At 38.7% G+C, this 15,733-nt stretch overlaps 6 protein-coding genes and 1 long non-coding RNA gene across 8 annotated transcripts in view; 5 read left to right on the top strand and 2 right to left on the bottom strand.

Annotated features, from left to right (window-relative positions):
- On the top strand, positions 193–1,137 carry LOC109128638 (putative proline-rich receptor-like protein kinase PERK11). The gene has a single exon (XM_019235433.1). It carries the CDS (start codon positions 193–195, stop codon positions 1,135–1,137), a length of 945 nt encoding a protein of 314 aa, XP_019090978.1.
- LOC104743218 lies at positions 1,355–2,329 on the top strand. The gene is made up of 3 exons (XR_002035130.1): positions 1,355–1,753; positions 2,022–2,108; positions 2,258–2,329. It is a non-coding gene; the product is annotated as an uncharacterized LOC104743218 (long non-coding RNA).
- LOC109125057 (putative proline-rich receptor-like protein kinase PERK11) lies at positions 7,753–8,513 on the top strand. The gene is made up of 3 exons (XM_019235923.1): positions 7,753–7,919; positions 8,002–8,163; positions 8,269–8,513. The coding sequence occupies exons 1-3, from the start codon at positions 7,758–7,760 to the stop codon at positions 8,506–8,508; spliced, it is 564 nt and encodes a 187-aa protein (XP_019091468.1). The 5' UTR covers positions 7,753–7,757; the 3' UTR covers positions 8,509–8,513.
- Positions 8,894–9,654, top strand: LOC104739679 (putative proline-rich receptor-like protein kinase PERK11). The gene is made up of 3 exons (XM_010460116.1): positions 8,894–9,060; positions 9,143–9,304; positions 9,410–9,654. Exons 1-3 carry the CDS (start codon positions 8,899–8,901, stop codon positions 9,647–9,649), a joined length of 564 nt encoding a protein of 187 aa, XP_010458418.1. The 5' UTR covers positions 8,894–8,898; the 3' UTR covers positions 9,650–9,654.
- On the bottom strand, positions 9,666–13,153 carry LOC104739680 (transcription factor bHLH90-like). Of its 2 annotated transcripts, XM_010460118.2 has the most exons (9): positions 12,635–13,153; positions 12,255–12,384; positions 11,430–11,621; positions 11,284–11,353; positions 11,137–11,205; positions 10,614–11,042; positions 10,313–10,513; positions 10,051–10,227; positions 9,666–9,967 (listed from the first exon to the last, which is right to left on the bottom strand). In XM_010460118.2, exons 2-9 carry the CDS (start codon positions 12,359–12,361, stop codon positions 9,881–9,883), a joined length of 1,332 nt encoding a protein of 443 aa, XP_010458420.1. In that variant the 5' UTR covers positions 12,362–12,384; positions 12,635–13,153; the 3' UTR covers positions 9,666–9,880. The 2 variants fall into 2 exon arrangements, with proteins under 2 accessions (XP_010458420.1, XP_010458419.1); XM_010460117.2 differs by having other exon boundaries at positions 9,729–9,967; positions 12,255–13,153.
- LOC104739678 (AMSH-like ubiquitin thioesterase 2) lies at positions 13,266–15,199 on the bottom strand. The gene is made up of 7 exons (XM_010460113.2): positions 14,937–15,199; positions 14,750–14,839; positions 14,353–14,415; positions 14,185–14,259; positions 14,021–14,083; positions 13,837–13,889; positions 13,266–13,743 (listed from the first exon to the last, which is right to left on the bottom strand). Exons 1-7 carry the CDS (start codon positions 15,075–15,077, stop codon positions 13,569–13,571), a joined length of 660 nt encoding a protein of 219 aa, XP_010458415.1. The 5' UTR covers positions 15,078–15,199; the 3' UTR covers positions 13,266–13,568.
- The window catches only part of LOC104739677 (uncharacterized protein At4g28440-like), a 1,580-nt gene continuing 1,211 nt past the window's right edge, over positions 15,365–15,733 (top strand). The window contains exon 1 of the mRNA XM_010460112.2: positions 15,365–15,467. The gene's annotated coding sequence lies outside the window, so the exon portion shown is untranslated. The remainder of the gene's footprint in view (positions 15,468–15,733) is intronic.

Below are 15,733 nucleotides of genomic sequence, written 5' to 3'. Positions count from 1 at the left end.
CATAAACACATAATCTTGAGAAACCGATACATTGTTTTTAAAATTTAGAATCGTGGATCTCTGAGGAATTTAAATCCGTCTTGGTTGGATCCCAAAATAAATAGTCCCTTTCTTGTTCCACAAGGAGCCTCTTTAAGAGCAAATTCAAACATGTAAAGGAGAGAAAGATAAAGACAAAAAGGGTGAATAGAAATGGACAGAGTCCAGCAACAAGCAGATTTGATCGGAAAGAAGATTTCCCCGTTTGTAGCACAGCCGACAAATGTCGGAGGATTCACTGATCAGAAAACCACTGCCGATTCCCAGACGACACAGCCTCCAGCTACGTCACCTCCTGCTCCTCCACCCCCAGAGGGTGGCGGTGGCGGCTCACAATCATCTCCCCCGCCCGTAACGGCTGCTCCCCCACCACCGAATCAACCTCCTAATACAACTCCACCTCCAACGCCTCCTTCTAATTCCCCTCCACCTTCTATAACTCCACCTCCTTCACCTGCTCAGCCTCAACCCCCGCCTCAATCAACCCCAAGCGGAGATTCTCCAGTGGTAGTTCCTTTGCCAAGGCCTCAGTCTCCTCCTATTTCTTTTCTTCCTCCTCCTACCGTAGTTACTCAGCAACCGGAGACAAGACCTAACAATGGTGAACCACAAAACCCCATTAACAACCCTATTTCTCCTCCGTCTCTCCCTTTTACTCCCTTTTCGCCGCCTGTTGGGGAAGTTTCCGGTAGCCAAGGGTCTCCTCCATTTACATCTTTATTGCCTCCGGTGATTCCCCTAAACCCTAATATTCCACAGCCGTTGGATTCACTTTTGGCAGGAGGATTAAATCGTGTACCCTCGTCCCCTCCTTCCCTCTCCGGCTCCAATAACAATTCTGAAGGCTCTAATAGCAATAATGCGAATAGTAACGGAAATGGACAACAACATAATTACACCGAGAAGACAATGATCGGTATTGGGATCGCAGGTGTGTTAGTCATTTTATTCGTTGCTGCCGTTTTCTTTGTTAGGAGGAAACAAAAGAAAGGTTCTTCTTCTCCCCGCTCTAACCAGTATTTGCCACCTGCTAATGTCTCTGTAAATACAGGTAAGAAAATTTTTACTTTTCGTTCTTTGCCTCGGTCTAGCTCTTGATTCTTGATTCTTGATTCTTGATTCTTGATTCTTGATTCTTTGATTCTTTGTTGTTGTTTCTTGACATGTTGTTATGATTCTTGTCTTAACCTTGTTTGATTCTTGTTTCTTGCATGCTCTTGTTATTGATTTTTTCGTTCTAGTTTTGTTCTCCTGACCCTTGTTCTTGTCGCAGAGGAATTCATTCAGTATAGGCATAAACCTGGACATGGGAACAACTCAGCGCAAAACTCATCACCAGATACTAACAGTCTCGGGAACCCAAAACCTGGTAGAACAACACCTGACTCCGCAGTATTAGGGACTTCAAAGATCATTTTCACCTTTGAAGAGCTAAGCCAAATAACGGAAGGATTTTCCAAGAGATTTGTGGTAGGAGAAGGTGGGTTCGGGTGTGTCTACAAGGGCATCCTTTATGAGGGAAAGACAGTGGCGATCAAACAGCTAAAGTCGGTCAGCGCAGAAGGATATAGAGAGTTCAAAGCTGAAGTAGAGATCATTAGCAGGGTGCATCATAGGCACTTGGTGTCTCTTGTTGGTTATTGCATCTCTGAACAACATAGATTCCTCATCTATGAGTTTGTCCCCAACAATACTTTGGATTACCATTTACATGGTACGTTCTTTCTCTTACAATACAATCTCTATTTGTGTTTCATAAAACTATATATTTTTCTTAATTTCTTCAAAACCGTTGATTATATATATGAGAATTGCATTTTGGATTTAGACTTGTGTTAGACATTTTAAATTTGTCTTCCTAGGTACATCTTCATAATTATTGATAGGACACTCTTGAGCGGAAATAGAGACTAATCTACTATAGTTAAACCGGTCGGGGGAGTTATTTTGTTACTAATATTGTCTTATGTTGTTATTGTCAGGCAAAGACTTGCCAGTTCTGGAATGGAGTAGAAGAGTCAGGATTGCAATAGGCGCAGCCAAAGGTCTTGCTTATCTACATGAAGATTGTGAGTATACCCTTTACATTTTTTTTTTAATAATTATCTTCCTAATGGAATATGAATATATTTCCTAGCTTCCTAGGTATAAAAGCTATATATAGTTAAAGGAAAACAAATGTTACAAGCTGAACTTTCTTTTATGAATTGCATAATAGGTCACCCGAAGATTATCCATAGGGACATCAAATCGTCAAACATTCTGTTGGATGATGAATTCGAAGCTCAGGCAAAGTCAATATTTTAGTTATTTATTTTTCTTCTATTTTACTGTCTTAAAAAAAAAAAAAAAAATTAGTATGATTTTCTGTATTCTGATTGTGATGTTCTTCACCGAGAGGATTTTGATTTGCTCCATACGTAACAGGTCGCAGACTTCGGACTTGCCAGACTGAACGATACTGCACAGTCCCACATATCAACGCGTGTCATGGGCACATTTGGGTACTGTCATTTCTCCTTTTTAAAATATAACCAACTTAAAAAAAAAACAATTTTATACTGAAAACTTTGTAGTTTAGTCGCTTTCGTTTAGATAAAAGAAGAGATGAGAAAAGTTTGTTACGGAAAGTTCCAAAAACTTTTCTTCTTTTATTCAATGCCTCAAAGGACTGTACATGTGAGTTGTTATATACAGATAAAAATATCTAATCTGAGTTAACCAACTAAGTTAACCAACTAAGCTAACCAATCTATTTACTAAACCGAATAATCAATTCCAATAGTCCCCCTCAAGATGAGATATATATGTTATGAACACTCATCTTGGATAGTAAATGATGAAACTGATCGGGGAATAGAGGTTTGGTAAGAATATCAGCCACTTGATCCTCTGTATTAACATGAAGCATCTTCAAGAGGCCCTTATCTAGCTTCTCACGGGCGGTGTGACAGTCAATCTCAATATGTTTAGTCCGTTCGTGAAAAACAGGATTGGTAGCAATGTATATAGCAGCGGTACTATCGGAGAAGAGAATCGGGATTGACCCTGTATCAATCTTCAAATCAGAGAGCAAAATAGCAAGCCAAGCCATTTCACATGAAGCCAAAGCTAAAGCTCTATATTCCGCTTCTGCAGAAGATCTTGAAATAGTAGGCTGTTTCTTCGAACACCATGAAATGAGTGAAGAGCCCAAAAACATGGAAAAACCGGTTGTGGATCTTCTACTGTCTGGACAAGAGCCATAAGAAGCATCTGCAAATCCTTTTAGGGTGAGATCAGAATCTGCAGAGTAGAAGAGACCTTGACCAATAGTGCCTTTTATATATTGAAGAACCTGATAAACCGCAATGAGATGAGCAGAACGTGGAGCTGATGAAAACTGACATAACTTGTTCACAGCAAATGTGATATCTGGCCGAGTTATGGTTATATACATCAAACGCCCAACAAGACTTCTGTACATTGCTTTATCTTCGAGTAACTCTCCTGATGTTTTGGAAAGCTTTAAGTTGGGAATCATTGGAGTAGGAGCTGGTTTACAGGCCAACATACCAGTAGAAGAGAGTAACTCCAATGCATATTTGCGTTGACATATAGAAATCCCCTCAATATTCCTGGAAATTTCCAAGCCTAAGAAATACTTCAAAGGACCAAGTTCTCGCAGTTTGAAACAGAGTTTGAGAACATTTGTCAACTGAGCAGCTGATGTTTCTATTGTACTCGCGATCACAATGTCATCAACATAGACAAGAACTGCCAAAAACTCACTCTCTCCATGTTTGACAAATAAAGTGTGATCACCATGAGCTTTAATGAAACCAAGCTGTAGGAGACAAGTAGAGAACTTCAAAAACCATTGCCGAGATGCCTGTTTTAGACCATAAATCGATTTCTTGAGGCGACAAACAGCGTTTTTAGGCAATTGGTCCCCCTTAATGTCAGCATATCCCTCCGGCAACTTCATATATATTTCCTCCTCCAAATCACCATTCAAAAAGGCATTGGAAATATCTAACTGATTAAGAAACCATTTCTTTGATGCAGAGATCTTCAAAAGCAACTTCGCAGTAGCCATTTTAGCCACAGGAGAGAAAGTTTCATTATAGTCTAACCCTTCCTTCTGTGTGTAACCCTTAGCTACCAAGCAAGCTTTGTATCTCTCTAGACTCCCATCAGCATGAAACTTCAACGTGAAAACCCACTTACAATCCACTGCTTTCTTCCCTTTAGGTAAACTTGTAACATCCCAAGTGTTTGTTCTTTCCATAGCTCCAATCTCCGAATCTACAACATCACACCATTCTTTGGAATTCTTTGCCTCAGAATATGATTGAGGGATTGGAATTTGAGTGATATGATTAATGTAAGACAAATGTGAGGGAGAAAGTTTGGAATAGGAAAGATAAGATGAAATGGGAAAAGCGACATCACTATCAAGGGAATAACAGTGATAGTCTTTTAAGTGAGCAGGAGGTTTCTTAGCTCGATGAGATAAAGAAATTTGTGTTGGTGGAGAGGGTTGTGAAGAAGGAATTGAAAAATTATTACCTGGAGACAAAGAATCCATCGATGTGATCATTTCAGCAGACAAGTCAGATTGGCTCTCTTTTGCCAAGGGAAACACCTCTTCACAAAACTCAACATTTCTAGATATAAAAACTCTGTTAGTCTCCAAATCCATTATCTTGTAACCCTTATAACCAGCAGGGTAACCAAGGAAGACGCAAGCCTTTGATCGAGGTTGAAACTTATGTCTCTGATTTGGAGAAGTAGATCCATAACAAAGACAACCGAAAGTCTTAATCTGATCATAAACAGGCTTCTTACCAGTGAGGATTTCAAAAGGAGTCCTATTTGAGAGCAGAGCAGAGGGTGTTCTGTTAATAAGAAACACTGCAGTTAGAATGCAATCTCCCCAGTAGGCTAAAGGGACTTGAGACTGAAACATGAGAGCCCTTGCTACATTTAGTATATGTTGGTGCTTGCGTTCCACAACAGAGTTTTGCTCTGGTGTTTCTGGGCATGAATGGTAAGAGGTGATCCCATGTTCTCTATAAAACTCAGTAAACCGCAATTCTGGAGCGTTATCTGATCTTACTGCCTTTACTTTCACGTTATACTGATTCTCTACTTGTTTAATGTATGCTGGAAACACTTTCAATACTTCTGATTTAGTTTTGAGAAGATAAACCCATGTAGCACGTGAATGATCATCCACTATTGTCAAAAAATGCTTATATCCATCAACAGTTTCCACTGAAAAAGGTCTCCATAAGTCAATATGTAACAACTCAAAGGTCGAATTACATAGATTGTTTGATGAGGAGAAAGACAACTTCTTTTGCTTAGTCAAATGACAAATATGATAGTAAGCTGAGCCTTTATTCTTGTGCCTTGATGTTCCCAAAACTTCTGATATAGCATCCAGTCGTGAATAAGAAGGGTGTCCAAGCCTCTTGTGCCACATGTTAATGTCCACCACTGCATTCACTGAGACTGATGGAGGTGGAGGGGTTGTGTCTAGCACATAGAGGTTTCCAATCCTTCTACCTTGTCCAATGGTCGACCCCCTGGTAAGATCCTGTATTTCACAGCAAGAAGGATCAAAAATCACCCTGGAACCTAAACTGGATGTCAAAGAGCTGATGCTGATCAGATTCAAGCGAAATTCAGGGATAAACAGAACATTGCAGAGAATCATGTCACTGTTAAGTCTTATTTTCCCTATACCACTGATTTTAACCGTTGATCCTGTTGGCAGATTGACATAGCTTTCAATAGTAGTATCCAGTGAGATAAAACTGTTTCGATCATATGAAACATGGTGAGTTGCACCAGAGTCAATCACCCATGTTCCACTTGAAAGAATATGTTGAGAAACTGCCAGGATGCCAACAAAGTAAAGGGTAGAAGGTGAGAAAGAGATACCAGTGTGATCAACCGCAGAATGGGATGGTCCTGCATCAGTGTTAGTAGAGGTAGAAGGTGTCTGCAACTTTGCACTGAAGAGAGCCACAAAGTGTTGAATCTGATCCTTAGTAAGATTGCCAATCAAACTTTTTACTTTGTCATTTGAAGAAACATGTGTTGATATCATGGCAACCGGAGCAGCAACAATATGCGGCTTCTGTGACTTATCAGAAATCTTGCCTTTGTATCCAGGTGGGAAGCCATGTTTCTTGTAGCACCTCTCTGCAATGTGACCAACTTTGTTGCAAAATGAGCAGATAGGACATCCTTTATTAGGTCCATTCTGCACATAGCAAATCATTTGTGGTTCTGCAGAAGTATCATTAACCATCGAAGTCATTTCTGAAACCTGAAACGCAGCTGGCTGAGCAATGGTGGGAGAGAAATTCTTTTGACTATCATCTTGGTCAAGAATGTTGTAAACTTCCACAAGTGAAGGAAGCACTTTCTTAGCAATGATATGTCTTCTCACAATTGCATAAGATTCATTCAAACCTGCCAAGAATTTAACTGTCTTTGATCTCTCTACCTTTTTCTGCCATCTAGCTGCCTTACCACAAATACAAGGCTCATCCAACTCCTCTGTATTATCTAGCTGATCCCACAGTATTTTCAACTGAGTAAAGTATTCAAAGAGAGACATGGTACCTTGGCGTAAGTCTTGAATCTGCTGAGTCAGATTGTATGTGCGTGGCAAGTTGGTCATGTGAAAACGACCATAAATGTCACGCCATACAGAGCTAGCATCACGGATACGAAGGATACTGCGATAAATCTGAGGAGACACACAGTTCAACAACCAAGCTTTGACCATGCTATTACATCTAGACCATAGACGAAAATTGCTATCTGATTCAAGTGGTCTAGATAAGGTTCCATCAATAAAACCTATCTTGTTCTTTGCATCTAAAGCTATCAGCACAGCTTCACTCCAGTCATCATAATTTGTTCCATCAAGTTGAATAGAAATAATATTAAAACCTAGATGATCAGCACTATGCATAAAAAACGGAGAATGAGTCGGATCCATGAAATTTGGTGTTGGTTCAGCTCGCGAAGCTTCAATAGCTTGAGATCCAGCTGCTGAAGGAGAGATCAGAGGAGAAACAACAACGCCAGTAGATCGCGACGACTTCCGTGTAGCTGAGCTCGTCGAAGTCTTCAAACGAGCTGGTTTCTGAGAGGCTCGAGCAACAGTCACCATCGATGCTTGTAACGAACAAATGGGATGAAGAATCGAGCTCGAAAACGAAGAAAAGAGATCGAAATCAGAGTAGATCTGAGCTTGATAGCTCTGATACCATATTACGATCAAAGATAGAAGAAGAGATGAGAAAAGTTTGTTACAGAAAGTTCCAAAAACTTTTCTTCTTTTATTCAATGCCTCAAAGGACTGTACATGTGAGTTGTTATATACAGATAAAAATATCTAATCTGAGTTAACCAACTAAGCTAACCAATCTATTTACTAAACCGAATAATCAATTCCAATACTTTCCCTTACATATGAGCTTTTGATCCTCATTTCCCTATTGGTGCAAATATATACATATCTTCTAAAATTATAGTACGTGATTTCACAACGTTCGTTTTTATTTTTAAAAATGGTGAATATCACTAAAACATTTGGATGACATCATTTTTTCCAAATATGATAAATGTTATACAGTGTTTCACTATTCTCTTTTAAACCGATTCCAAAAATTGTTATCATAATGTTAGGATGATCATCATGTTTATTACATATGAATACATACAGGTATTTAGCTCCAGAATATGCTTCAAGTGGAAAACTAACTGATCGATCAGACGTGTTTTCATTTGGAGTTGTGCTGCTCGAACTCATAACCGGTCGCAAACCTGTTGATACATCTCAACCTTTGGGTGAAGAGAGTCTCGTTGAATGGGTATTTTAGTTTTTTAATTTCCTTTGTAGATATATCAAGTTACGTTACAAAATGAAATACAATAATTTTTGTGTTTTGGCAGGCACGTCCACGATTAATCGAGGCCATTGAAAAAGGTGACATCAGCGAAGTAGTGGATCCACGGCTGGAGATGCATTACATTGAAGGTGAAGTCTATAGAATGATCGAAACGGCAGCGTCTTGCGTTAGGCATTCAGCTCTAAAACGACCTCGTATGGTTCAGGTCAGAAATAGAAATACTTGACTCTACGTCTCTACCGTAATAAACACAGCTTCATAGAGAGAAACAAAACCCTCTGAACGACTCAGAGTGTCCCCTTTTTCGCAGGTGGTAAGAGCTCTGGACACGCGAGAAGACTTGTCGGATCTGACAAACGGAGTTAAAGTCGGTCAAAGTACGGTCTACAACTCGGGTCAATACAGTAATGAGATTCGAATTTTCAGACGAGCCTCTGAGGATTCCTCGGATCTCGGTAATACTAACTCTGGCTACTACCCAAGCCAAGACTACACGACTAGCCATGAATCTGAGAGCCGAGCCTTCAACACAACTCACCGGAACCGCTGAAACCGATCATTTACGGAAGTTGTNAATGCCTCAAAGGACTGTACATGTGAGTTGTTATATACAGATAAAAATATCTAATCTGAGTTAACCAACTAAGCTAACCAATCTATTTACTAAACCGAATAATCAATTCCAATACTTTCCCTTACATATGAGCTTTTGATCCTCATTTCCCTATTGGTGCAAATATATACATATCTTCTAAAATTATAGTACGTGATTTCACAACGTTCGTTTTTATTTTTAAAAATGGTGAATATCACTAAAACATTTGGATGACATCATTTTTTCCAAATATGATAAATGTTATACAGTGTTTCACTATTCTCTTTTAAACCGATTCCAAAAATTGTTATCATAATGTTAGGATGATCATCATGTTTATTACATATGAATACATACAGGTATTTAGCTCCAGAATATGCTTCAAGTGGAAAACTAACTGATCGATCAGACGTGTTTTCATTTGGAGTTGTGCTGCTCGAACTCATAACCGGTCGCAAACCTGTTGATACATCTCAACCTTTGGGTGAAGAGAGTCTCGTTGAATGGGTATTTTAGTTTTTTAATTTCCTTTGTAGATATATCAAGTTACGTTACAAAATGAAATACAATAATTTTTGTGTTTTGGCAGGCACGTCCACGATTAATCGAGGCCATTGAAAAAGGTGACATCAGCGAAGTAGTGGATCCACGGCTGGAGATGCATTACATTGAAGGTGAAGTCTATAGAATGATCGAAACGGCAGCGTCTTGCGTTAGGCATTCAGCTCTAAAACGACCTCGTATGGTTCAGGTCAGAAATAGAAATACTTGACTCTACGTCTCTACCGTAATAAACACAGCTTCATAGAGAGAAACAAAACCCTCTGAACGACTCAGAGTGTCCCCTTTTTCGCAGGTGGTAAGAGCTCTGGACACGCGAGAAGACTTGTCGGATCTGACAAACGGAGTTAAAGTCGGTCAAAGTACGGTCTACAACTCGGGTCAATACAGTAATGAGATTCGAATTTTCAGACGAGCCTCTGAGGATTCCTCGGATCTCGGTAATACTAACTCTGGCTACTACCCAAGCCAAGACTACACGACTAGCCATGAATCTGAGAGCCGAGCCTTCAACACAACTCACCGGAACCGCTGAAACCGATCATTTACGGAAGTTGTTGTGTTTTTTTGTTTTCTGGGTTCTTTGGGACCCTTTAGGAATTTTTAAAGAAAATATCTTAACGAACTCGAAACCAGTACCCAGAAGAACATATATAGTTTCAAAATGTAAATTTGTCACCAAAAAGCTTGTGAGAATCAAAATCTCAGTAGTAACTTGTGGCTGAAGCAAACAAAATATTTGACCTATCTTTTTTGGGGTTATGTACTATGTTTTCATATCGATTGTCTGATTCATCATCATCTTGAGCAGCGAATCTCTCAGATCTCCAGATGCAATTCCGTCTTTGTTCGCCTAAAAAAATTCAAACTTTTATCAGATTTTAAGAATCTGTGATTGAAGTGTAGATTCAATGGGATATGTGAACAAGTTATTACCTTGACATTGAGAACTGTCATGGCTGTGAGATCATGTTTGGTGAAGTTGACGTTGATGATCTCAAGTCCACATGAGTCTACAGCTTCTATCAACCTCTTAAATCCACCTCGTTTATGCTCCTGCCCAACCCGAATCAAGAAATCTCGCTCACCAATCTCGTAGGCTTCAAGATTCACCTTGAAAGAAACCAGAAACAGAGGAGTTGGTAGGATTTTACAGGTCAGATATGGTTGATTTTGAGGCTCTATATTTGAATAATACCTCGTTTTTCTTCATTTTCTTGTTGAGTTTAGAGGAAAGTTTTTCAGCTTCTGGATCAGCTATTGCAGATTCTTCCTCTGCAGCGATTTCTTTGTCTTCCTTCTCGTTGATTCCTTTAAGTTCATCTTCAAGCTTCTTCTTCTCCAGTAGCAGTTCATTGATGTAATCAACCGCATCAGTGAAAATTCCAATTTTGTTCATCTGCATATAGGCATAAAGAAATGGATATTATAATCCAATCAAAAGGGCTATTGATCACAAGAAGAGTGATCCAGAAACCGCATTGAGTTTCAGAAGTAACCTTTGTGATTTTAGGGACTACGGCTCTTAGAGCATACATGGCCTGATTAATCTTATCTCTTCTTTTTCTCTCTGAAAGAAGATTCTTTGATTTGAAGTGTTCCTTAGGAAGCCTCTTATTAGCTTGACAATCCATGGCGTTTTGCACCACGGGATCCTCCTTGTTCATTACCAAACATGGCGCTTGTTCCTCCTTATGTAATTCCCCACAGTGAGCATTCGGGTGATTTCCAAAACGATTCTGAGTTTCACTGGAGTGATTGGAGACGCTAGATGAGCCCCCACCTTCAAAGCTGAGATTCACACCGCTACTCATAGACTCCTCTGCTCCAGGAGTGATCCTAAATTGCAGCCTTTGTTCAGGGAATGGTTCAGAGACGGCGTTACAACGCGATACAATCATATCAACAATGGTTTCGTCAAACGGTTTCTGAAACAACCAAAAAAGAGGACAACTTTTTACGAAGTTACTACCAAAACCAATGACTGATTTTTTATAGAAATGCATGCTAACATGTTTTTACCATTTTGAAGGAGAAGAGCTCAACGAGACCATCACTCACAGGAACAAGAACCCGTGTGTTGAAAATGTCCTGCCAAGAACAATCCAGATCAGACTGTTCTTATGATCAAACAAGTAAAACAAGGCTGAAGAAGAGAGCCTTTTTTACCTTTTCAGATCCAGGACCTGAATTAACCAACCATTTAGGAGATTTTGACATCACTACTTCTCCATGAATCCTGTAATTAAGAAGAAAGCTTTTATATCATTTTTGAAACAATAAACTCAAAATGGGTTTAAAAGATTAAAACATACCCAGGATAGAGAGGCATGAAGAGAGGAAAATGAGAAAGAGCTTCACAAGCTAAGGTTCTTATACGATGCTTGTTGTGTTCATCTCTGCAGAAAAAAGCTTTCTGTTTTCTCTCGGTTCCTTCTGCGGTTTCAAGCTTAATGTTCTTATCAACATAACCACCACTGCAGCAGCATCCCACCCATTCGATAAACCTGGCAAATCATGTGGAATTAAAAATAATTACCGGCTGATTTAAGAAACTAGGGTGTAACTGTGAAGATCATAAAACCCAGAGATCAAACAAGTTTTTCATCAATACAAACTTACTAAAGCCAGAGAGAAGAAGACAAAACCAAGACCAGACAAAGAAGTTTATAATATTCAAACTCTGAAAATTTGGTAATCCAGAGGTAGATGGTAAAGACAAAAACACGCACACAACAAGAAAAATTACCAGTATGTCAAACCTGTGCTACTGAAAACACAAATCACCATGAAATCTCAAAAATTGATAGAACAGAGCAATAAATTGTTAGGGATTAATCTAAAAAATGGAAACTTTGAGACCAAAGCGATTCAGGAAACCAGTAACAGAGCCAAATAAAAAACAAAACGTCCCAATCCAGAAAGCAAGGTTAACGACAAGCATGAAAAACCCATCAGTATAGATAAAAATGGAAGCTTTTTAACTGAACCCAATAACAGAGCCAAAAACAAAATGTCCCAATCCTTTGAAAACTCATTAGTATTGATAAAAAAATGGAAGCTTTTTTCACTAAAAAGAAACAGTAACATAGCTGCATGAACAACGAAACAAAGAAACCCAGAAAGGAGAGAGTGTGTACCTAGAAGGATCATCACCAAGTTTCCAGATAACACAGAAGTCCCAAGTTTTGGAATCGACAAAGGGTCGAAGAAACTCCTTCACTCTCTCACCACCTCTCATCATCATATCTTTCACTCTCACTCACTCTTCTGCAACAGCAAGGGAAAGCCAAACAAAAAAGCCTGAATCTTTTGTGGTCTCTTTTGGTCTTACTTATAAATTGATGTAAGGAGAGAGAAAGAGAAAGAGAGATGTTTGGCATATATACACAGCAGTTGCCCTGTCAAAACAAATCATACTGGGAATATACGATCGTACAAGACAATGGTAACCAACTTCGCTTTTTGAATTAAAACCCAGAGAGAGAGAGAGAGAGAAAGAAGAGTGAATCGTCTGTACCCAAATCCGTGACAGAGGTGACTGTGACATCTGTAGAGAGGGAGAGACTAAGATAAAGATGGTTTTTTTTACTCTGACTGTACGAACAAAGTTATCATGTGCTTGAAAACGGCCATAAAGGGAGGGCTTTGAACCAAACAAAAGAAAAGAAAGGACTGTATGGGTTTTTTTGATAGCAACGCTTAACAATATGAAATGACAAAAGCTTTTCTTTTTGTTTCTTCACTTCATAAAACCATACTCTTTTGTACTCTTTACTTTAATAAGGAAACGAGCTTTGAGAGCTTTCTTATTTTCACAAAAAAAGTTTGGACCTTTGGTTCTGTTTTTGGCTTTGTACTCTTGTTTCATGTGAACAAAGATATTTGGAAAATTTCTTTACTAATAGATATTTTTATTACCAGGGCTGCTTCATGGCTATTCTGTATCTAATGATTCAATCAGAACAAGAAATGAAAACGAAGAAAATGAATAACGTTTGAAACAGTCAAAGTTGAAGTTTTAAAAAATGTCCCGTCTTTTCAGAAGTTCAACTCTGCTCATCAGTCATCACTGGCAAGGTTAATAGCAGAATTAAATGGCGATATATGATAAGATAGTGATGAGAAATATAAAACAAATAGAAGACAGGTTATACACTTACAGATATTATTCATTTACCAAGCACACCAACAGTGTCTATTGTCATTGTTTAAGTGTTCTTCCATAATGGAGTCAAATGATCAAAATATTAAGACATTTCAATTTATGATACAGTTACTTACCTTAATTTATTAACATTTGTGTTGTTCATAACCCCAATCTGACAGTCTTCTCAGACCAAGTATACAGTTCCGGTTACGAGTTACAGTTATTATTGACATCCTTAGCCAAGAGTGGCTTAAGCTTGAACCTTTTTACTGATAACTGATAAGGCCATGGAAGGGTCGTTACCTTAACGCAGATCAAAAATCTCGAACCTAAGGTTAGAGTTCTTGTAGACGTTTGAGCAATGCTCATAAACTGGGTTCCCATCTTCTGGTTCTTTGTGCGGGTGGAATCCAGTCTCGGAACAGCTTCTCAGTACCTCCATTCCTCCTGGATCCGTTAGCTTAAATATTCCGTAACTCCTGAAAAACCAGTTTGAGAGTTCATCAAGGAAATAGGTTGAATGTATCATTGACTCCATGGTAACGGATTAAGATAACTTTGGAAGCACGTACTTAGAGCTATCGGTTGGAGCCACGACGATTCCAAAAGCCTCCGGCACCATTACCTAAAAGGTACATGATAGGAAAAGTGAGAGCTGAATCGTCTCAAACCATGTATATATGCAATAGAGGGAACACAACTCTTAGTGACAGCGTATTGCTTTTGTCTGTCAGATGGTATATTTGGATTCAGTACCTGGTATGAGTAATGTGTATGCAGATCTACTGATGACATGAAACAACCCTGAGAAGGATGAGTCTGTAAAAGAATCATAAACTCATTATAGTAAGTTAAGACAATGCACTTAAACATATCACTAAACATCTTAAAATATGGAGGGAGAAGAGAGAGATATATACATGAATCCATCCTACGGGATAAAGTTCTCTTTCGTTCTGTATGGAAAACACGTCCACTTCATTCATAGCTTGACACTGCCAATTTTAAGCACCAAGTTAGCAACCATTATTACATTGAGCACCACGAAATGACTGAAAGAAATCTTTCAAAGATAGATAGATACTCACAGAATTAGAAGTTGATACTTGCTTAGGTATTATCAGCGTGGTTACATAAAAAATTCCTTTTTCCTGCAGCATGATCAAAAATATTCAAGTGATTAACAACAACATATCAGGTCTATGAATCCTGAAACAGAGAAGCAAAGCAACCATGAGTCCCTCATGACCATAAAAAGAAAGCTAAAATCTCTTATCAGGTCCACCAAAACACCTCCTCCAAGTGATTTCAAAACGCATGAATCGATTAGAGTAAACTGATAAAAAAATCAATTTTTCAAAACCCTTTCTTTAGCAGAACAATAATAAAGTCAGTGACTTGCTAAGGAGTTTCATTTTCAGACTTTCCCATCAAAGTAATCAACTTTGTGAAGAAGAAAGCAAAAAAAAAAAACAACAATCTTACAAGAAAGGCAGCAAGAGTCCCACAAGTCTCGAGGTCCTTCTCAGTGTTCTCTCTCGCAAGCTCAGTGAAATCTTCCAACAATCTTTCTGACTAAATATATATTAAGAACAAACAACAACAACTGTTAGCTCAATAATCGAGTCCGACACAAAAATAATCACGGAGAAGGAAGTAAATTTCGACTTACGATATGAACATCTCTGAGTATACTATTGGTTTCCGAGGATTCGCCGGGACCGGAGAATGAGACCCGAGAAACGTGAGAAGATTTACATGTTCCGCCCTCAATAAAAGAGAGCGAAGGAGATGGAGACGAGAGCGTTACCATGGAAGCAAAAAAACAAGCATCGGCTCCTCCCTCTAGTGGATGAGTGGGGAAAGACGAATCAGAAAAAAAAACTCGCCGACTTCAGTGAACAGATTCTTGATAGACCAAACCGGTCGGTTTAGAGAACATTCAATTCAATTCAAGGGTGTAATTTCAATTAGTCAAAAAGTTCTAGGGGCGATCTCGAATATGTACAAAAATACAAGGGGTAGTTTTAATGAAGATAGTTCATAAACGCGACACGTGTCCAGGTCAATGATCTACGGTGAGTAATGAATAAAAAGACCGCCGCGTCGTCTCTGTCTTTGTGTTTATCGCCTCTCAAACTCAACAAAACAGATCTAAATCGCTCAAAGTCGTCGTCGTCTCTCTTCTCCCGAAATCAAAAACGTAAGTTCCATAAACCCTAGCGTGATTACACTTCTTGTCAATTTCATCTCTCTGATCTGAGATTTGAGCAAATGTGTTAGATTTTCTATTCTGCGTTTTTTGATGCATGTGTTTATGTTTGATGAGTTAAATTAGGTTCTGTAGGAGATTAGATGCGTAATCTGTAACTCTTGTTGTGTTTAATTGGTTTTTGATGGTCTAATCAGATATATGAAATTGCTTTGTTGATCTCAAAATTGTATTGTTTTTTTTTTTTTTTTTTTTTT

This window comes from Camelina sativa, chromosome 14, assembly GCF_000633955.1.
Source record: "Camelina sativa cultivar DH55 chromosome 14, Cs, whole genome shotgun sequence".
NCBI lineage: Eukaryota > Viridiplantae > Streptophyta > Magnoliopsida > Brassicales > Brassicaceae > Camelina > Camelina sativa.
The sequence above is the reverse complement of the archived record's forward strand: the minus strand, read 5'-3'. Positions and strand labels throughout refer to the sequence as shown.